Source organism: Acartia tonsa, chromosome 13 (genome assembly GCF_053477335.1).
Source record: "Acartia tonsa isolate MP-2025a chromosome 13, ASM5347733v1, whole genome shotgun sequence".
In the NCBI taxonomy this organism is placed as follows: domain Eukaryota; kingdom Metazoa; phylum Arthropoda; class Copepoda; order Calanoida; family Acartiidae; genus Acartia; species Acartia tonsa.
The window spans coordinates 8,327,504-8,350,729 of NC_137272.1; the positions used below are offsets into that span (position 1 = coordinate 8,327,504).

At 31.0% G+C, this 23,226-nt stretch overlaps 1 protein-coding gene and 1 long non-coding RNA gene across 2 annotated transcripts in view; both read left to right on the forward strand.

Moving 5' to 3' along the window:
* LOC145304445 (uncharacterized) overlaps nt 1-20,880 on the forward strand; it is a 41,707-nt gene extending 20,827 nt beyond the window's left edge. The window contains exons 4-5 of the long non-coding RNA XR_013874083.1: nt 18,696-18,791; nt 20,807-20,880. This is a non-coding gene — a long non-coding RNA (uncharacterized LOC145304445). The remainder of the gene's footprint in view (nt 1-18,695; nt 18,792-20,806) is intronic.
* A 25-nt stretch (nt 20,881-20,905) lies between these two features.
* The window catches only part of LOC145304446 (uncharacterized), a 38,809-nt gene continuing 36,488 nt past the window's right edge, over nt 20,906-23,226 (forward strand). The window contains exons 1-2 of the mRNA XM_080146325.1: nt 20,906-20,921; nt 21,567-21,789. Coding sequence (XP_080002451.1) covers nt 20,906-20,921; nt 21,567-21,789 — 239 coding nt within the window. The remainder of the gene's footprint in view (nt 20,922-21,566; nt 21,790-23,226) is intronic.

Genomic DNA, 23,226 nt, shown 5'->3' on the forward strand with positions numbered 1-23,226 from the left:
AGAAAACATTATTATAACAATTTGGGGACTAGTGTAATAAACAGCTCAATGTCCCCTCCCTCCCTGATTTTCTTTAAACAACGTTTTCTTCGGGGATATAGGGAAAAGAAACTGCTTTCTTTTCTAAATCTTAAAAATAGTAATTATTCAGACGAAATATATTATTTTCAATACATAAAATTTAATGATATGGTATATTCTATTATATAAAGTAGTAAGGATTTTGTTTGTTGCTTAAGATTTCGATAGCTACAATACCGATTGAGTTATTCATATTAGAGCAGCTCCACTTAAGTCCCGTGATGGTTTTAGGCTATTTTATTTTTAGATTTTAGTCTTGGTCTTAGGCTATTTTATATTTATTACCTGTTTTTCTATTTCTTTATTTCTGAAATGATTTAGGTTTTGTTATACATGTAAAAGCGAAATGATTTAAAATCACGAAAATCAAATTGGAAGATTTTTCTAAAACAAAAATTAGGTAAAAAGAGTAATCTTTGTTATAGTGTCAATTTTTGCAAGTAACCAAGGATTGGATAATGGACAATAAATTATATTTACATGCAGATTCTTAGGTGTTATCTTTTGTATTTGGTAGCATATTTTATTCATTGAAAGGTATATACCACTCAAAGAAAAACTTTAATATCCGTTCTTTGTAATGAGATTGCAATTTAAGGAATTAAAAAAAAAGATTTGTATAGTTCCCAGGCAGGATTTTAGCCATTTTATGGAGTGTTCTTTTTATTGTCTAATTATTGTGTTACTAATTATTGGGTCTTTGTCACTCAAAGTACCTTGTTGAGCAAAGAAACCCCACATCCCTTTTTTTTTATATTGGGAGAAAACTTACCCTCCCTTACTTTTAATTTATCTTAAAAATACGAGGATGGGGCATTTATTGATCGACACTTCAAAAACTATTTATAAATTACTAAAAAGCGTCAATTAGTTAAAACATACGAAATTTGGCCAATATTTAATCATCATGCGTTGTCCTATCCCTGCAGCAAAACTTTTTTTCCCATGAGTTTTTCGTTTTCAATTGAATCAATGAGAATTTTTTCTGCATGACTTTTGTTTTAATGTAATTAAGCAATACACACATAGAGAATAATCATTATGTGAACATTATGTGAAATTTATATACAATATGCATATTTACTTTTTGTGCAGGGAGGAGGGAGGAGACATTGGACTGTAAATTATAATAGAACTGAAAAGTCTTCGGCACGTTATCATTCATATTATCAAAAATATCATTCATAGGTATTATATAAGTTATGGAATTTTAGCTATCTATCTTAAATAGAAACTTATATAGGTCTCATTTATTAAGGTAATCTCACAAAAAATAAGTCTTAAATAGCAGCTGAGTTTATTAATAACAGGGAGTAGGGGAGGGGACAATGGATCGAATATTCAATTTTTAGGAGTCTCAGACTTTGGGGACTGGCTTAAAGGGAATGTGCAAGAATTTAGCAGTTTCTGACTGAGTTTGGGGACTTGCGCATAGAATGCTGCTACTCGTTATGTATGTTTTGAATATTGCAGACGGGGAGAAGGGATAAGTGAAGTGGGGGGAAGGGAAATAAACACTCGTTGTGTTAGTTTGGAATGTAGCAGACGGGGAGAAAGGAGAAGGGAGGTGGGGGCAAGGGGCAAGGGAAATAAACAGAATAAAAAGGGGCAGTCATATTCTTGCTAGCAGCTGGCCGGGTCCAATAATCTTTTAATATAAAAATCACACCAAAAAACCTCAATATATTTCATCAAAAACAAGTTGTGATTTCACTTTACATGACGCTATGGAAATCTATTATTCAATTAACAATTCCTTTATAATTTCCTACAAATCTATTGGATTAAACTGGATTTCATGCCCTTTCTTTGATAACTCTTATATTGAATTAATTGCCCATTGTCCCCTCCCTTACTCCCTGTATTAATAAGCAACAATTAATTTTTCCCTATGATATTAAATAGCAAGGTTATAGTCTGTCCGTAAAGATCTCGCTAGCGGCTGAATTGTTTGAATATAGGAAAGCTTTATACAAGTCTTGGGCATGTTTCATCTTAAAATTTACATGCTAGGGGCCCACCTGTAAAAGTCAAAAGACGTTGAACAAAAAACAGGTCTCTAGTATAGATGTACAGATAACTACCTGTCCCCCTTTTCCAAGGACCTTTTTCGTCTGCTAGCAAATTGTTTTCTGCTACTTAGCTGTGTTAATATTCCCGACACTATTGGTTCATTTTCAAAAACAATTGAGAGTCGGTACAATGTCCTTGAGATGGGGACATAACGGCATTCAAACCCTTCCCTCTCTAGTGTTTTCTTCTAATGAACTAAGTTACAGACATACAGATATGGAGCAGCTTTTTCAAATGACAAATTTAAATTCACAATTATATTTTGCTTAAATTTAACCATTATAGCATTCTAGTTTAGAAATAGAATTATATAATAGAGTATTTATTACAATAAAAAGTACACAACTTTACTATTGTTCTTATTCCCTTGTTACACTAATAATTTATCTTCCATTGTCTTATCATTGGGTTATGTAATATTCTGCATTTGATAGCTATTTTTAAGGAAAATTGGGGTGTAGACTGTAGATAGGTTTATCTGCCATTGTCATCTCCCTTCTTTAGTATATTTAGGAAGGAGGTCGACATTGGTAACCAAAGTTTTATAAACATACTCTCCTATTCGCTGGTTTAAAACTTTGAGTATTTTTTATTAAAGCTTGATTGGTAGATTCAACCAAAGTGTCCAACCTCTTCAACCAATAATTTTAATGTAAGGAAAATATAGACAAAGCTTGTACATTATTAAATAAGTACTCTTTTTTAAAATTCGATTTTAACCGTATTATTGTCTTTATTGAATAAATTAGAACCCTAAAATGGCCTAGGACGTATTTCTACGTGCCAAATTCATTTGGTGTACATACGATTCAGCAAATAGGTTAGTAATTAAAATAGCTAATGATTCCGAATTTTGTACGTTTAGAAACATCATAAAAAGCTAAAAATTCATCCGTTGAAACTAACCAAAAAAACCTTTTGATGTATTATTTTTTTTTCTGTTCAAAGTGTTTAATGTTATCAAAATTCTATTGAAAAAAATTTAAGGTATAAAATAAGATTTTTGATATATATTGCAATATTTCAATGAGTTTCCTAATACTTATTTATATAACACAAAGCTTTAAATACTTTTTTAGCTTAATAGCAGTGGCATTTTTCTAAAATTTTGCTATTTGGAAATTTAGCTGTATCTTATGAAAACCGCCAAAATTTCGGCTTTTGGAATAATTAACGTGAGGTGTGGAAAATAAATTTATGGAAATAGTTGTTATTCGTGTGTTTATGTGTGTGTGTGTGTGTGTGAGTGTGTGTGTGTGTGTGTGGTTGTCTAGTGGTTGCTAAGTAACGCAACATTTCTAAAATTTACTTTTACTGTCTACTTATTGGTCTGTCTTAACCCAGGGAAGGGGACATTGAATTGTAAATTATAATGTTTCCCAAACTTTTATGAACACGTTTTCTCATTCGTTGGGTACTTTTTAAAAAGCATAATTCAAACTAGCAGTGTTCAATCTTTTAAATCTTCAGAAGGAATAATTTCATCGCTGTGTATTCATCTAATTTATAGAACAATGATTCATAGGACAGCAAGGTACAATATTATATATTCGTTTATCTGATTTTGGAAATAGCTTTATGGATGCAGTCATCTCTTCATAAATACCCATATGTTAAGTTTTCAAATACAAACAGCTTTACTCAATTTTTTAAATTTTTTAAATTTGTCTATTTTTGTTATTCTAATATTTCTGTGCTTTGTTACTTAATGATTTTGTCATCCTTGTTTCTATTATAGGCCCAATGGACGATAGATTAATGTACATCCCAAATGATGTTCAAGAAAAATTACCCCTTATGTAGAATAAAATTATTGGTTTAAGAATTTGGACACTGCAAGTTTGAACCAACCAATCATGATTCAATGAAAGTACCCAAAGTTTTTAAGCAAACGAATGAGATGGATATAATTTACAGTCTAATGTCCCCTTCCTCCCTGTATAGACCTGTAAAAACTATATTATAAGCGGCTTCATAGATTTTTTTATTTGATAACTTGGATTTTGTGGTTTTTGCCATACTTGTTGGTCTAAATGTAGCATAACAAATTCTTAATAAAATTTAATTAGTGTATCATTTGTTAATTTTTAATTGCTACATAATAGGATATTTTTAACCTAATTAGCAGAGCAAACGTGAATTTTTTAATGTTTTATAAAAAACAGTTATTCATAAAAATGCCTTGTTGAGTATAAAACCCCTCAAATTTGCAATAATAGTGATTATTTGGGGGGGGGGGTAGTTTTTCGTTTATTTGTTTATTACTTTAGGGCTGGCTAAGTTAGGTTATATTGTGTACTTGGTAGCTCTGCAGGGTTAGGGCACACGCAGGGTTAGCATAGGAAAAACCACCCACCACCACTTATTTTCAATCTAAAAAATAGGAAGGTTAGGGTTCAGTACTCGACAAGCACTTTGTGGGAAAGCACCAAATATTTGAATGTCCGTTCCTTTAATTTCTGTGCTTCGCTGCTTGTGAATGTTGTCACCCTTTTTAATTGTAATGTACTAAAATCTAATTTTCTAACACCTAATCAAATCTCAATTATTTTCTATTCATCAAAATAAGAGATTTAGGGGTAGATCTATGGACAATTAATTGATCTTCCCTAAATTTTTGTTTTGATTTGCAGTTTGAAGCTTGTAAACATCGGGCAAAGTGTAATTTAGATTAATTTATATAAATGAATTACATTTAGCTAAGGTAATATAAGAATTAATGAGGGTTAAAAAGCTTCAAATTATTTTTTAAAGCTAGTATCTGTCATCTATCTTAACTAGCAGACAGACAGACAGACATTCTGAATTATAGAGTAGCTTAGCAAAAAAATTACCATTTTAAATATGATCGGACGTACGGATAGATCGACCCTAAATGTAGAATATCTTCGCTTTAAAATAAACAAGGATGACAACATCCATAAGTAGCGAAGCATAAAAAATAAAATCATAGATGGTAATACGCACAATTAGATTTAAAGTGTATTTATTAATTGATTTATTGGAAAAACTAAACACGAAACCCTGTTTTATTTTGTATAATGATGACAATCAAAGTAAATAACATAAAAGATGCTCATAACAATGGGAAAAATTATTTTGATACTGATATCCCAAAAAAGTTTTAAAATTGGACCAAAAACACCAAGGAAATGAGGAAATATGTAAAACATATAAAAATAGCAAAAACCTGCTAAAAAGCAGTCTGACCGCCATGCTTGTTTTCTTAAAATGACAGGAAATATAATATTTAAATCCTTAACTTAAAAAAAATTTGGAAAATTGGACTATATACATCAAAGATATGGAAAAATTTAAAAAATAAAAATTTAAACAACAGAAAATTTAATTATGATATGTATAACTGAAAAAATTTTGGAAATCGTACCATAAACACCAAAGATATGGAGAAAAATGTGAAAAATAAAAAAAACTAGCCTAAAACCTGCTGAAAGACAGTCTGACCATCATAGTTATTTTCTTAAAAGGACAGGAAATTTAATTTTGATATCTATAACTAAAAAAATTTTGGAAATCGGACCATAAACACCAAAGATATGGAGAAAAATGTGAAAAATACAAAAATAGCCTAAAACCTGCTTAAAGGCAGTCTAACCGTCATAGTTAGTTTCTTTAAAGGACTGAAAATTTAATTTAGATATCTATAACTGAAAAAATTTTGAAAATCGAACAATAAACACAGAAGATATTGAGAAAAATGTGAAAATACAAAAATAGCCTAAAACCTGCTAAAAAGCGGTCCTACCCCCATCGATGTTTCATACTTAATTGTGCTCCTTATTGATGGGAATGTTGTCAAAAAATTTAAGCATTCTATCTTTTATAGGAGCTGAGTAAATCCCATTTCCCCCATAGCGTTACGGACTGACTGACTGACTGACGGACGGACGGACAAAGTGAATTATAGAGTAGCTTCGCTACTAATAAATAATACTCTTATATAATCTTCGTGATAAAAGTGTTTAGCCAAGACAAAATGGATGCAATCAGAGCTTAAAGGGATAAGCATTTAAAAATATTTTAAAGCACAAATACCCTTTGTTTTGTCTGTTTATGTGCCAAGACATTCTGCCTAATCTTGTTAGCATAACGTACCAGATGCAGCAGTATTTTTGAAATTTTTAACGTCTCTAGTATGAAACAGTATTCACTACCCAAATGTATGCTAAAAAATAGTAGGAAAGTTTTAATGCAATGTTTTTGTTCAACTTTTAGGGAAACTATATATTTTCTAATCCATACTCTCTGTTTATCCTGTTGATCGAATGTATGTCGTCAGGAATGGAAGGGATATTGGTCTGTTTATTTTACTGGTACCCAAAGTTTTACATCCAAGTCATCTTATTCTTTGGCTTAGAAATGTGGGTACTTTTATTGAATTTTTATCAGTGTTTCAAAATGGTATTGTCCAAACCAATGATTTTGATCTACAGGAATGGGTAAATCCTTTTTGGGATAGTAAATCAATTTATTATCCAATGTCTTATCCCTTAAGATTCCCTGGAGAATGCAGAAATATTAAAATAGTTTTACATTTGCCGCTTGAGAGGACAGCACGACAATATTGTCCCTGTTAGACTTTGTACCTTTAGTTGACAAGAAGAGAGAGAGGTGACAATGGGCTGTTTATTACACTTGTCCCCAAAGTTTTTAAAATAACGTTTTCTTATTCGTTGACTTATCAAATTTGGGGAATTTAGTAAGATTCCTTATAAGTTGAGTGTTCAAACGTTTAAACCAATACTTTTACGCTACATCATACAGGATTTCCATCAATTCATCGTCCATTGTCTTATCCCTTTGGAATACGTGGATTTTGGATATTCTCGCATACCCTGATAACATGTTTCTCCCAGCTCCTCATCCCTATCCCTTTATGACTTTACCCAATCCCATCCCCTAACCATGGAGGAATGAATTGGCTAATATCTGAGGACAATATTAGCAACCTAAACGACGACAATTCCTCTGTCATAGTTGTTGACTCGGAATTTTAATGGTTTATGTCGACTTCACCATGACATAAAATTGTGTCCTTATTATATCAATAAAGTATAAAGCTATAATATTATTAAAAGTTCTATAAGTCGTTATTTTGTAAGCCACGACCGATTTTTATTTAAGCCAAATAGTCGACATAATTCCTTAATTTTTATGGATAAAGGAGTCAAGGCTTTCCTAGTATTACACAGTATTAGGTTGATATCATAACTGCATAAAACATAAAAGTTGAAATATTTTTTGGTTGAACTATATTTTTTATAAATCTTAATGTCCGATTTGATAATGATAGGGAGATCCTAACATTGACAAAATCATAAGTAAATCTATCGTAGTAATATGCTTTCTATAACTAATAATAATTGCAAGTTTACTAAAAAGCCCCTTCATCACAAAACCTTTCCCTTTTTGTTTCCTTTTCCCTTGTGTATATCTTTTTACTTTTGTTTCATACATTACAATATAAAAACATGTTTTGGGATTTATTATTGTATGGATAAAACAACAAGAAATAAGGTTTTAGCGAAGAGTATATTTGTTATGGGGGAGGGGATATAATATTTTTAAAAATTTTTTCTCAGGAATTTGTAGGAGTATGAAACCAATTATCAACCCTTCCCTCCCACTCATTATCCTTGCCTTTACGACAAAAAGTGGCTTCAGATAAAACAATTTACTTCATTCATTTATTTTTGTATCTAATTTTATTATTGTACATCTGCATGACTGTGTAGCTTGACAATTATAAGAATTTGAGACAAAAGGCAGCGAACCAGAAAAATTCATTGTCAATTGTGCATCATTATAACACACGCGTCAGAATTGTATTTTGCACTCTCAGCCCAGAGAGTTTTAACCCTTTGCGCAAGAGGTGGATGTTATCCCCCAATTTATTTCATAAGTAAATGTCATTTTTTATGCCATAGATATGCAAATTCAAAATTCATTGTCAATTGTGCATTATTATAACACATGCATCAGAATTATACTTTGCTCTCTCCGACTCAATAGTTTTAACCCTTTGCTGAAGAGTGGTAAGATTTTCTTTTTGTATTTTTTTACAATTTAGATATGAATGGGTATGTCTACTTGCTTTTGTCATTGTATAAGTAGATGTCATTTTATTGGGTCATACATGTACTAATTCAAAATTCTTTGTCAATTGAGCCTCATTCTATTCCTTGTATCATCTGTGGAAGAGGTGAAAGTTTTCTCTCAGTTTTATTTTTGTACCAAATGTTTCACCTGTAATGTAACATTGTTTTAAATGCTGCATCATTATTGTATGTTAGGTTATTAAAAAATTGTATAATTTATCTCGGCCAGGGGAGTTTTAACCCTGTATGAAAGAGTTTAAAGTTTCTCCTAATTCAATTTTATGCTATCTTTGACCTATTATGTAAAAATGTTCATAATACTCATTATTCAAGAACACCCCCCTCCCTCTCCCTCCAACCATTAAGGGTTAATTTCATCAGTAATTATTGTTCTATTGGTTCAATTAAGGGATTGGAGATTGAGACTTTCTACATTTATTCTCTTTATACAACACATTACAATTCCCAACCATTTAGGAGGGGGTATTTACCCCCCCAAACAATTTTAGGGGGGGAAATACCCCCCCCAAAATAAAAATCCTTAACAAAAAATATTTTTACTACTAAATATTATTAAACATTATCAAATTACACCCCCCAAAAAATTTTACTCTGGGGGTGAATTTTTTTTTTGGGGGGGGGGGGGGTAAACAAAATTTACCCCTGCCAACAGATTTCACAAGAAGTAATTACCCCCCCCCCCCCTAGCAAATTTTACCCCTGGGGAGAAAAATCTTTTGGGGGTAAAAAAAAATTTGCAACGTGCTTCGTGCACCATTTTACCCCCCCCAAAAGCAAATTACCCCCCTTGAAAAATATTTTACCCCCCCCCCCAAATAAAAAAAGCTTGGACGCCCTTGGATAATTGAATGAAAATAATTATCTGGCATACCTCCTTAGTCACTATGAAACCTATATACCAGTTTCAAGCAATTACCGCATAGTTTCACTTTTTTATAATCTCTTTGCAATTGGAATCTGACTAAATTAATATTCTTAGATTTTATTTTAAATGTATCCTTTAATGTATTTTGAGATGAAGAAAGTTCACAATGAATGGAACACGCATATAGATATCAATTTATATAAAGTAATCTTTCTTTTCAGTTTATCCTAAATACTTACACACACAATTTGTTAATATAAATTACTGTACTATAACGTAGCTACTCTATGATCATTCCATTCTTGTCTGTATGTCCTTGGTGTAACATGTAGCGCAGCAACTATTTACTTTTAGGAAAGCCGATCTATATATCACTCTATCATCATTGTATAAAATTAACAGGATGTCTATGTATGTGTGTGTGTGATGCGAAAGATCTCGCTTACTGCTGGACCAATATGGTGAAGCTTCCTTTAGGTCCAGGGAAGGTGTATGTATAACTTGTTAAAGGAAAGTTACATCCACTCTACAACCGCCCCTAATGTCTCACTACAAAGAATGGTAAAATAATTGTAAGACATTGTTAGCTTGTAAATCTTGTGCAACTTATAGATGTTGTCGTCCTTTTTTTTCTTACAAATTATTATTAGATAATAGATAAACATTATTAAATATAAATTTAAATAAGGTAATATGCAATTATTTGTAATAAGAAACAGACATCAATTTGGATAAACAAGCTTAATTATGTTCATAAGTAGCGCAGCAATCATGATAATAACATTTTTATGATAATGTTAATAATGCATTTTAGAATTGTACTATCGATTCAAATATAATGATTCCTGCATCAGTTAGATACAAAGCAATCCTATAACCATTACTAGAAAGTCCATATGTTCATTTAAAAAATATAGATATTTCTTAACTCTTTTGATAACAATCTTTCATTTGATATAATTATCCAATTTTTGCAGTAATGATTCCTAGGACGATTAGGCACTAGCTTTCTATATTCAAGTATTTAAGTATCCTGTATTCACGTAATTTTTTAATAATTTTTCACGAAACTTTCTTGAGGAGACTTGTTGAATATTGAATCTGTTGTTACTTTATATTTGTAAATGTTCGTTTGTCCGTCTGGCATCGCTTTATGGATGTTGTCCTCCTTGTTATGTCTATAATTTCTGTGTAAAAAAAGACGTGGCTAACTGTGGTTTTACAAGATTAATGATTAAGATTGTGTTCATACAATTGCGCCAAGCAATGTGATTGCAAAATAACTTAATCATTATTAGAATAGCTGTAACTCAGAGATCTATAGAGATAAGACAATGGCCAATAAATTGATGTACATCCCCAAATTACCCCTTCTGTAAATTATAATTAGTGGTTGAATCGTTTATACACCTAACTTAATGAACCAACTAATCAAATTTAATAAAAGTTGTTAAGCCAAGAATAAGAAAACGTTATTATAAAACTTTTGGAACCAGTGAATAAACAGCTCAATGTATGTACAGTTGTATGTCGACCCTCAACTTCCATTTTAGTTTAAGCAAGAAAAACAAATTTTTTTTTTGAAAGGTGGGAAAATAAATATAAACCTTCTCTGGAACTAAAAGAAGTTTCACGAAAAGGAGAACCGTATCAGTTCAGTGGTTAGCGATATCTTAATCTACACATAGACAAATAGACAGACATACTGTCACTTTTACATGATTAACAGTGTATGGACACATAATGTTATATAATTTGGGAAGAGTGTCATTTATATTCTTGTGTTATTGTTGCCCAGTTTTCTAGGGATAGACCATTGGAGAATAAATCAATCTTTTAAATATATTTTGGAGGAAGAAAGGTCTGTAGATTTAGAAATCAGCTGTCATTGTCTATAGTATTATACTCTGATTAATACCAGTTCTTAATGATCACTTAATTTTCTTTGGCGTTTTGGATTGAAACTTCCTTGTTATATTTGTTTTTAGTATTTTCCGGGGCAAAGCTACTCTATAAATATAATTTGTGTCTCTCTGTTGTTCTGTCTAACATTCTAGGGTGACGCTATTTTTAGCAATAACCCTTCAACAAAGAATATTAAACAATTGCCATAAAGGATAAAAAATTAACAATTTTCTTTTTCTCTCTTATTTCTATATTAACATACATATATTTATATTCTATGTTTGGACTATAATATCCTCTTACTTCTCTGATTATTTCCTTCAATTTTGCAAACTCAAAATTATGAAAACATTACGGATTGACGGACATACAGACTGACATCATATATCCATTAGTTCTGTCACGTGAAGTTCTTTTAATCAAAATATTTTTGTTTCAAAAGCATACAATAGCAAAATGTTAACAAAAAACAATATGAAAAATAAATAGATATAGGGCGAGTGTAAAAAAGGGACATCTATAATGAAAAATTAATGGTAGAAAAGTAAAAAGTAACTAAATTATCATGTTGGTTAAAAAGAAGGGGAAAAGTGACGATAAATATGAATTATAATTATTGATTGATAACAATTATTGTATTTTTTGTACAATTTAGAGCATTTCACTATTTTTTTATGATGACTATTTTTTTTTCATTAAATATTCTAGGGTAGAGGGACAAATAGACCTATATGTAACTTTTATTAAATCGAAGCAGCTGTTACCGAGATCTTAGTTACATGCACAAACAACTAAATAAGAATATAGTAAACTTGTCTATTTCTCATCAATAGTGCTACCATTTAAAGAAAACAATACTAAGACATTTCAAGTATTCGTCTAAAAAAACAGGGGTAGGGCATTGAAAGAAAACAAAATTTTCCCAATTTTTTTCACAAGTAAAAATAGATTTTTACTTGTGAAATTTTGTATATTTTCTGAATGGAATGCGTGTGTGTATTTTATAAAATTTTCCTGGTCATGCTATAAAAGAAAATATATGTATTAAGTATTTATTTATAAATATATTTTTTTTTATCATTTTACATTTTATTATTACTTAGGCCGTTTTTACATCCATTTGTTTTGTTAGTGCTTCCCTACTTATGGATTTTGTCGTCCTTGGTTATAAATTTAGAATTTAATAGACAGAATTTTATCATCAATGACACATCCCCGCGTATTTGTCTGTCTTTATGACAGATTAGCTGTCAAACAAAACTATGAGACAAATCTTAAACCCAGGGAGGAAGGGGATATTATATAAAACTAAACTGGTACCCAAAGTTTTATAAAGACGTATCCCATTCGTCGGCTTAAAAACTTTGGGTATTTTATTACAACTTAGTTTGTAGATTCATACTTTTAAACAATAAATTGTAATTTACAGAAAAGTGATTTTGTTTGTTATCAACGGGGTTGTATGTATAACAATTTATCATTCATTGTCCTATCCCTTTAAATCCCTGCTTATGTATACAATAGCTCAATATTTGTATAGGTATTTCAATCCAATTCTACAAAAAATTATTAATAATATTTTATTAAAAGCGAAGCTTTTCTATAATTAGGGTCGGTCCGTCCGTACGTCCGTCACAAACGGAGAGCTTTTTTCGTTAATTTGGGCATGTCATATCGATCTCAAACTTTGCATAGTGATTCCTGTGGTAGTTAGGTATGATTTAGAAAGCATAGCAACTCTATAATCATTACCAAAATGTCCGTACGTCCATTTGTTACTTTTTTAACAACAAATTTGTATGTGATCTAATATCCGATTGATCTGATTTTTGGTATACTGATTCCTAAGACAACAAAATACCATATTATAAGCGAAGCAACTCTATAATCAAGTCTTAAAAATGTAAGTATGTCCATAAACATAATTCTTTATCAAGCAGTTTTTCAACAAATTTACTTACAATTTTGCTTTGAATCTTATATATTTATATTCTGATTATTCAGTTCTGACTATACAAGTGTTAATGTCCGTTTGTCCTACCGTTTCAGTGCTTCGCTTTTATGGATGTTGTCATCCTTGTTTTTAATTCCATATATGTTTGAAGGATAGCCAACATCTAATAAGTTAGATTAGAATTTTATCAGGATGCTATTGAAGATAGACAGCTGAAATTTATACATTGTTTGTCCGTTTGTCAGTCATGCTTATTTTGAGTTTTTGCATATTCTTACTCTCTCTTTTATCTGGTATTATAACCGATCTATTTGCTCTATAAATCACTTATTCGTTTGTAAATTCAATGGATTTTTTGTGCATCGCTATTCGTCATCCTAGCATTATCAAATTTTAAGAAGGAGAATACAATAGGAAATAAATCTATCTTCGGCAAAATTTATCGAACTCACTGGTAATAATAAAAGCATTGCAATTACTTTGGCAACGGGTGCAACTTATTAACATGCATAGTTATAACTTTCAGATAAAGGTTTTGTGATAAAAGTGTCCCTCAAAGAGAACAGAAAATTGAAAATTTACAATTAAAAAAATTTTAGTGTCTTTTATAGTAAAAAATATGTGTTAGAGAAAGGGTGTATACTGTATAGATTAACAAATTATCCATCATTATCCCCTCCCTGCCCGAGGGTGTGATAACGGATTTATAATGATGTATAATGTTATCATTTGGTCAAAGAAAATTTTGTGTATAATTTTTATAGAAGTTCAGGTGTTCTTTGATTGTAACATCGACAGTCAATAGAAATAGCAAATTATATTTTACAAAGCAGTAAATTATTGCCTGTTATATTTTAGTAGCTACTGACATGATTGAGTTCTCCGATTTAGATAATTGTTTGGATGGTTTTAGGCTATGTTATTATCATCCCTCGTCGAATGAAAAGTCTATAGAGGCTAGTGGCTATCTTTTTTTGTATTTAGAGGGATAAGACAATGTCCTATGAATTGATTTACATTCCCAATGAGGACACACACAATTAACCTTACTGTAGATTACAATTAGTGATTAAAACAATGGATACTCAACTTAATGAACCAACAACCACAGTTGTTGAGCGGACAAATAAGTAAACGGACAAATAAGTAAACGTTATTCAAAATTTTGGGGACTATAGTGTTATAAACAGCCAAATGGCTCCGCCTCACTGATTTTATTGCGTTTTTGTTTGTTTTGTTGTTTTGTGGGGACATAATAAATTACAGACGTTACATAATTGTTACAAAATTATAACATCTCAACTCTTGAGAGTATATCAGAGAGCAAGGGGACAATGGACTGTTTATTCACTGGTTCCCAAAGTTTTATAATAACGTTTTCTTATTCGTTTGCTCAACAACTTAAGTTTGGGGACTATACTGAATTTTGATTGAACAGTTCACTAAGTTGAGTGTTCAAACGTTTCAACAACTAATTGTAATCTACAGAAGGGTAATTTTGTATCATTGGAGATGTACATCAATTTATCATCCATTGTCTTATCCCTTTAGATCCCTGTGAGAATATACTATAAAAGACATTTTTGTATGTAATAAGCATGTCAGTAAAAATATATTTTTTTTAAAAGTCAAGCTATCTTTATTTTGAGTCTGTCTGTCTGTCAGTGCGTAAGAGAAAGCTATTATTGTTAATTCATAGATGTTAGAATTGTCCTATCGACTTTAAACTTCCTGCTGATTCCTCTATCATTTAGGTACAATTTAGAAGGCCAAGTTATAAACCCTGCCTGGACCTATATAAAGCTACATTGTAAAGAAGAAACATATTGGTTCAGCGGTTAGCGAGATCATTCGGAACAAACAAAACAGAGATCATGTTTCAGGAGGAAAAAGAAAATGACCAAAATTTTGACAACTAAACCATACATGAATAAATTATGTATAAAATGGTATTAAGCTATTTACATGATAAAGATACCTGTTCATAGTTTTTTTTGTAATTTCCCTCTTAATTAGCACAAAATCACTTTCCCTTATTTTTTAATACATTATTTTTCGTCTGTTTGTTTGTTACTCTAGGTCAGATTAGGTTAGGTTATATAGAGTACTTGGTAGCCCTGCAGCTTTAGACATAAGAAAGATATACTCTGCTTTTTTTCAATTTAATTCAATAACAAGGGAGGAGGGGGGAGGCAGTGCTAATTAGTCTTATGAAGGGAAAGCACCAGTATTTATTATAAAAAAGTCAAAATCTAATTTAGATTTGGTAATATCCAAATTAGAAATCAAAATTTGAATTATACTTTGTTATCTCAAATAAAAATCTGTAAAAGTGACTCTATGATTTTATGCTAAATATCATTTAACAAGGATAACAATATTCATGAAAGCGAGCTAGGCTGTAAACTGAAGGCTTTGGGAATGGAGTATCTCTATAAAAATCTATCTGAAATATCAGCTGGGAAAATAATCATGTTACGGACCGACGGATTGACTGGCGTACGGATCAATAATGTAGAGTATATTTGATAATTCTGCACCAAAAAATATCAAGAAACCAAATGTCATTTGTTATGATCAAATTCAAATTTTCGAAAAGTCTTGCATTTAATTTTTTTCTCCTCGACCTAATTTTGAAAATTGTGTGGTGCCAAAATGAAAAGCATAGCTAAATTTCTCTGACAAAACTTGATTTGCAACTTCAAATTTTCTTAAACGAAACCCATTCATAAAAAATAATATCTTTTTATGTTGCAAAGCTTCTTTATAACAGATCGCGATTAATGCCCTTCTGTCTGTCGTTCAGTAACGATTTTTTTTCTCTCTCTCGCTTTTTTAACTACCTAGCTGGAAAACAGTAAAAGTGTCGAACTATGACGTCAGAAAAAAATAACAATTAACCAATAAGAAGCCAGTATTCACTGTGGTAAAATATATAGCAGCCTCTCATTGGTTAATTGTTATTTTTTTCTGACGTCATAGTTCGACACTTTTACTGTTTTCACCTAGCTGTCTTTCTTGTGGGTGCATGTCCGGAATTAAATTATAAATGACTTATCCGATCGTAACATGCTTTTCAGAAAAGTTTGGCAATGGTCCAGGTTGGGTTTAGGCTACTTTGTAAAGATGCGTTAGTGCGGAAGACGAAGAAGTCCCTCAAAAAAAATTCTGACGTCATAAAAATGAGGGATTAGGAGAGGAGGAGTTAGAAAGAAAATTCCTAAAAAAGAGACGGATAATCCCTCATTTTTGTGACGTCACATGCTGATTTTTTAAGAGACTTTCTTCGCCTTCGTTAGTTAGACAACTATTAGATTTACAATGAATTTTAGGAGTCTCTATCAATATTCTACGATACTTTGCAATGTTACGTAGGAGTCTCTATTTGAGAGAAAAAAATTCGATTTATTGTGATTTCTCTAGGGAGGGTGGTGGTACCCTCCCCCAAAATAGTTAAAAACCTTCCCGGGAACTATGGGAAGGTACCCTGTTAAGGAGAACCCGATCGGTTCAGCGGTTAGCGAGATCCTTTGGTACAGACACACAAACACACAGACATCCTGTTACTTTAGTATAAGGATGATACTACCACACAAAATTGGTGGAATATTTATACCTTGTCCATTGTCATATGCCCTATATCCCTTTCAAACATGTATAGAGAGTGTGAAATTGAAAGCGCTTAATTTTTCCCATCTTCATTTGCCCTTTCAACCTCTTAGTCAGGGAGGGGGGGGGGGGGGACATTGGACTGTAAATTACACTGGTACCCAAAGTTTTATAACCACATTTTCATATTTATTGCTAAAAAAACTCTAGGTACTTTTATTAAATTTGAATTGATTAGTTACAAACTAATAGTATCTAAATTTTTCAAACAATGATTTTTATCTCCCTAATGTGTATAGTAATGTTGTTTTATATCATCGATCAAAGATACATATAAATGCATCTTCCATTGTCTTATCCCTTAAAATCCCTGGTCCCTGCTTTAAACTAAAGCATTATTCAACATTATTTCTTTATCCAAAAGAAGTATACAACTTAGAGGGGTATTGATGTTAGGTTTCATTGGGTACATGGCAGCCCCACAAGGTTTGGGACCCCGTATTGTCTTATGAAATTTTAAAATCTAAGCTTTTCCATAATCAAGGTTAGCTTTTTTAGTATAACGGTTACTCTTTCCGTTAATTCAAACAGGTTAGAATTGTCCTATCGATTTCAAACTTTTGATTTACAAAGCGTAGTAACTCTATAAGCTTTATCAGAATGTCCATACGTCCATTTAAAACATGTTGATTTTTAACCCTTTAACAACAATTTTTTATGTGTTATAATTATCCTATAAATTTTTTTTTTTTTTAATAATGATTTCTATTACATCAAGGTATAATGTTATAAGCGAAGCATCTGTATAATCAAGTCCTAAAAGGTATGTCCTTAAACAATTTCCCGTATTTAAATTGTGCTAAAATTTGCAATTTTGTTTAAACTCGATCATACATTTATATTATGTTTATTCCTTTCTGACACTATACAAGTGTTGAATTCGTTTAATGTACCATTCCAGTACTTGATTTTGTCATCCTTGTTTCATCTAACAAGTGTATCTCTTTTGTTTAAATGATAACGGTTTGGTCTGTATCTTACGTTGTAAGTACGTATTCGATTAGAATAAAGATATACGTGTATAGATTTATATATTAGATTTATAAATATATGTGGATTGTGGATATAGTGTTTTAATATAGCTGTTTGTTAAAAGCGAATGTTTTTATAATAATGATCCGTAATGGATAGTTATTAACCCAGGACCGTGGCTCAACACGTAGCGCATCAGCTCGTCGTCGGGAAGGTGATAGGTTCGAATCTCGGTCCGACACCGCGTCATAACTACAGAAGTTAAAAATGGTTCCTACTGCTGCTATGTCAGATGCGCGACACAAATAGTAAGAGTAGGGGGAATGCCTTGGCCCAAAACAGGCGCAACACACTACCATGCACAGTTAGGACTTCTCAGACAAAGGTCGTACAATCATAGGGCTTAGGGCTGACAACCCTATCCCATATGCATAAAAAAACTACATTGTTACAGAAACACTGACAAATTGTCAGTGGCCTATGCTCCCCCTGTGGAGTGAAAAGGGCTTGTTACTGTTTTTTTTTTTAATGGATAGTTATTTATCTTAATTTAGACATGTTAGAATTGTCCTGTAACGATTTAACAATTAAAATGGTAAAACAGCTGCTATGTCCGAGGCGTGACAATCATTACGATACAATGCACAGTTAGGACTTCAAGACTAAGGATATATATACAATCTGTTAGATGTTATTTGAAATAATATTCATATTTGATAGAGCCAAATTGATCAATATTTTATGTATTGTTATATCCTTTTATTTATTATTTCCATCGAATATTTGAAAATCTGCTTTTTAAGATTACACTATAGGTCACATCTTTGATTTAAAGGGATAAAACAATGGACAATAAAATAGTTTTAATGACGAACAAAAGAATTTCTTCTGCAGATTTTCAACACACCAGTTTTGCTAAAAATATAAATTTAGAAAAACAATAAAATATATGTAAAAGGTTTCGCGATTTAAAAAGTATAATTGTTTTTGACTATAGGACTTTCTATCCATGCTTTTGACTGTTGAACTAAAACAGGAAGAATACAGCGCAGAGAAGCGGAGGGACAGTTTGATAGATTTGCTCCCATTGACCTAGAAGATATCCAAGACCATTTTTCAAATCAAAATCCAGGTATTTTTATCTATTTCTTCTATCTATCTATCTATCAATCTATCTATCTATCTATCTATCTATCTATCTATCTATCTATCTATCTATCTATCTATCTATCTATCTATCTATCTATCTATCTATCTATCTATCTATCTATCTATCTATCTATCTATCTATCTATCTATCTATCTATCTATCTATCTATCTATCTATCTATCTATCTATCTATCTATCTATCTATCTATCTATCTATCTATCTATCTATCTATCTATCTATCTATCTATCTATCTATCTATCTATCTATCTATCTATCTATCTATCTATCTATCTATCTATCTATCTATCTATCTATCTATCTATCTATCTATCTATCTATCTATCTATCTATCTATCTATCTATCTATCTATCTATCTATCTATCTATCTATCTATCTATCTATCTATCTATCTATCTATCTATCTATCTATCTATCTATCTATCTATCTATCTATCTATCTATCTATCTATCTATCTATCTATCTATCTATCTATCTATCTATCTATCTATCTATCTATCTATCTATCTATCTATCTATCTATCTATCTATCTATCTATCTATCTATCTATCTATCTATCTATCTATCTATCTATCTATCTATCTATCTATCTATCTATCTATATATCTATCTATCTATCTATCTATCTATCTATCTATCTATCTATCTATCTATCTATCTATCTATCTATCTATCTATCTATCTATCTATCTATCTATCTATCTATCTATCTATCTATCTATCTATCTATCTATCTATCTATCTATCTATCTATCTATCTATCTATCTATCTATCTATCTATCTATCTATCTTTTGACAGATCATCGGGCCAACATGAATCCTTAAAGGTATATAAAAAAGCCTATCTCGCATGTTTTTTTTTCCAATGGCCTAATCAATGGACGGGCAATCAAAAGAAAGAGTTGTGAAGTAGCCTCGCTCTTATGAATTTAATTTAGAATATGTGTCATTGGACGGAAATTGAATTTATGGAGAAAAAATATTGAGAAATTTCACAATGAAAGATGATTTTAAATTATTTTCTTTGAAAGAGATTTTACATGGCATTAGACTTATTTTTATAGTACAATAGATTCATGAATTTGTTTAAACTTTTATATACAAATAGGGTAGTTTTGTTCAACATTGTTTTTTGTTTTACATTAATTTATCCCAGGATTTTTACAGAAATAGGACAATTAATTCATTAATACATTAAGTTTCCTTTTAATTCTTTATTTGGAAATTTTGCCTTGGATGTGTTGATAAATAATTGGGGGAGGAAAGGGTTGAAGAGTAATTTAACCCTCATTGTCCCCACCCTTTCCTTTCTGGATAGGACAATAGACGAAAAACTAAATGTTTTTTTTTTGGGGGGGTGGGGGTGGTACATTTATTTTTATTAAATCTACCAATTTTTTCTGGATAAGAAAGATTTTTTCCTCCTTTAAATTCATATTTGTGAAATTAGACCATTTAATTATTGTTGGAGGGGGGGGGGGGGGTGTTAATAAAATAAATTACAATTGTCCCTTCCATACCTAATAATTATTAATCACAAAATATTTGAATTAACCTTCATAATTTATTACGTAATCTAATATTATTCCAATAAGTCAATATTTTTAATTTTAGATTCATTTGTACATTAATTCTAATACGAAGCATTTCTAAGTCATCTAGTCCGTCCGATAGCTCTGATCGCTGAATTAAGCTTGTTAGTATGGCTTTATCATTATCAAACTTGCATCAGGATTTATATAAAACATGCAAAAACTTAGAAGCTTAGCATTTCTATAATTATTAGCAAAAAGTCCTTATATTCAGTTTGCTAACATGATCTTAATTTATTGGTCAGTTCGTTCCTCTTCAGACTATCCACGTATCCGGTATGTATTCTTTTATTGTTGTGGCTATAACCACAGTGTCTAATCCCTAAAAAATGTCCAAAAGCCCAATCATTAAAAATTAATATTACTATATTTTATTTACAGGACAGGAATCTGTGGTGGATGGATTTATGGTCTCTAACTTCCCTGGACAATCTCAACCAGGGATTAATCCTTAAAAATAATCAGTTTTTTTAAGCAAGGATGACAACATCCATAAGTAACAACAAAATTGTCATGGAATAACAAACCTCCTAAGTAAGTTATTGAGCAAATGTTCAGTTGTTTTAAAGAGAAAAGATAGGGGGAGAGAATAGTTATTTCTCGCATTCTATTATAAACAGCTTTCCGCGGATATAGAATGTACAATTATAAGATTAAAACCAGTTTTTTAGCCCTGAGGTGCCGAAGTCACAGCTAAAAAACTGTTTTTAATCTTATGGTTGTACATTTTTTTATATTCATAGAAAGCTGAATAAAATACGATGCTAGACATAGTTTTTACGTATGGATTAGAACCGGTTCTTATCCACCGGATTCGAATGAATACGAGAAAAGATATACTAAATATTATAAAAAAAAACTTTGCAAAAGTAATGTCTTTTAAAGCATGACAGCAAAGAATTCAAAAAGCTGAACGTACTATGAGATGGACAGATTAAATTGAACTATATAGTAGCTTCGCTAATAACAAAAGTGATAAATCCATAAGTTGTAAAACAAATAAAAACATTTTAGTCGGACGAGTTCCTCCCCATTAACCCTCTTCCAAAGACATGTGGAAAACGGAGGTGTAAGGGGGGGTGGGGTTAATTCTCTGTGCTCAATAAGGAACTTTGAGAAAAACTAAGGATTAACCCTTTAGAACAAGAACAATTGCGCTCCACAGTATTCAGCCCCCAGGCACAGCAACAACAACAAAACTCCTTCCCCCCATCAAGAATCCCCCCACCACAGCAGCAACAGCAGGGAGTGACAGCATTCCCACAAGCTTCTGGAAATGGTGGGGCGGGTCAGTTCCCCCCGACACTCCCCCCACTGGCGCAGGGTCAAGCTGGTGTACCCCCACCCCCTCAAAGTTCAAACAGGTATTTTTTAGATTTCGGTAACTTAATAAGATGTCATTAGATGTTTAAGCAATCTTACACCAAATAAATTCTTATGAGAGAATTTTTTAGGTGCTTTCTCTATAAGTGCCTATCGAGCACTGTAACTCCCCCTTTTTATGTTGTATATGCATAATATATAAGGTGTGGGGGGGGGGGAGGGGGAGTATTTTTTCCTTTACCTAACACCTGCGGGGTTCAATGCCTATGCATAAGTAATTAATAAACAAACGAAAAACTACCCCCTCTCCTCTATTATCAGTAAATCTAAAAGTTAGAGATTTCAGTGCTCGACAGCTACACATGCTTCATATAAATAAAGAGGATAAAGGGTTGTATATTACAAAATCATTCATCTATCTTTGCTTTCAACTGTTTTTCTTTTTTGATAGCAAATTTAACTTTTAATTCAAATTCAAACATTATAAATATCTTTTGACTTTTCAATAAATTTTATTAAAAATTTATGAAAAGAAATAAAATCAAAATTAACACTTACATAATTGTAAAGAATTTGTATCAACTTTTTTTTTTATAGCTAGCCGGTCCTTTTAGCAAGTAGTAGATGTAAAATTTTTCATAGAATTCAGATATGCAATCGGTTTTTTTGTAGACCTCTTATTTTTTAAGTAATTTAAGTTTTAAAAAAAAAAAATTAAGTTGATTTTAAGGTACTAAAATGCAACAAAAAAAAGAAAGAAAATGGCCATTATGAACAAAAATAGTAAGATCTTTAATTTGACACCTTACTTTTTTAATTCTGTCAGGTAATTATTGAAAAAATCGATTTTTTTAAACCCACGAGAATAAAAACTTTGAACTCAATTTTATCATTTCACAAGTAAAAAAATATGGGTTCATATATACCTTTAGAATCAGAAAAATATTACGAATCCATTGTAAGCAAAATTGAAAAAAAAAGTTTACAATATAGTATATAAACTACAATAAAAGGAATTATATGAAAATATCATATTATATTGTACAGGCAACGTCTTAACTCTTTAATTGAGTATAAAAATGGGAAGGGGGTATAGAGGGGGTAAAGAGGGGGTAAAAAAGGGAAGACGATAGTGTTGCCAGAACAAAAAATACAATTGGCCATTTTTTAATTTTTTAATTTTTTTACTTTTTTTCAATTTTGCTTACAATGGATTCGTAATATTTTTCTGATTCTAAAGGTATATATGAACCCATGTTTTTTATGTCTGTTTGAGAAAATATTTAGGTCTAAAGTTTTTAATAAACCGAGGTTAAAAAAATAGATTTTTTCAATAATTACTCAACAGAATTTTAAAAGTAAGGTGTCAAATTAAAGATCTTACTATTTTTGTTCTTACTGACCATTTTCTTCTTTTATTTTGTTGCGTTTTAGTACCTTAAAACCGACTTAATTATTTTTTTAAAAAACTTAAATTA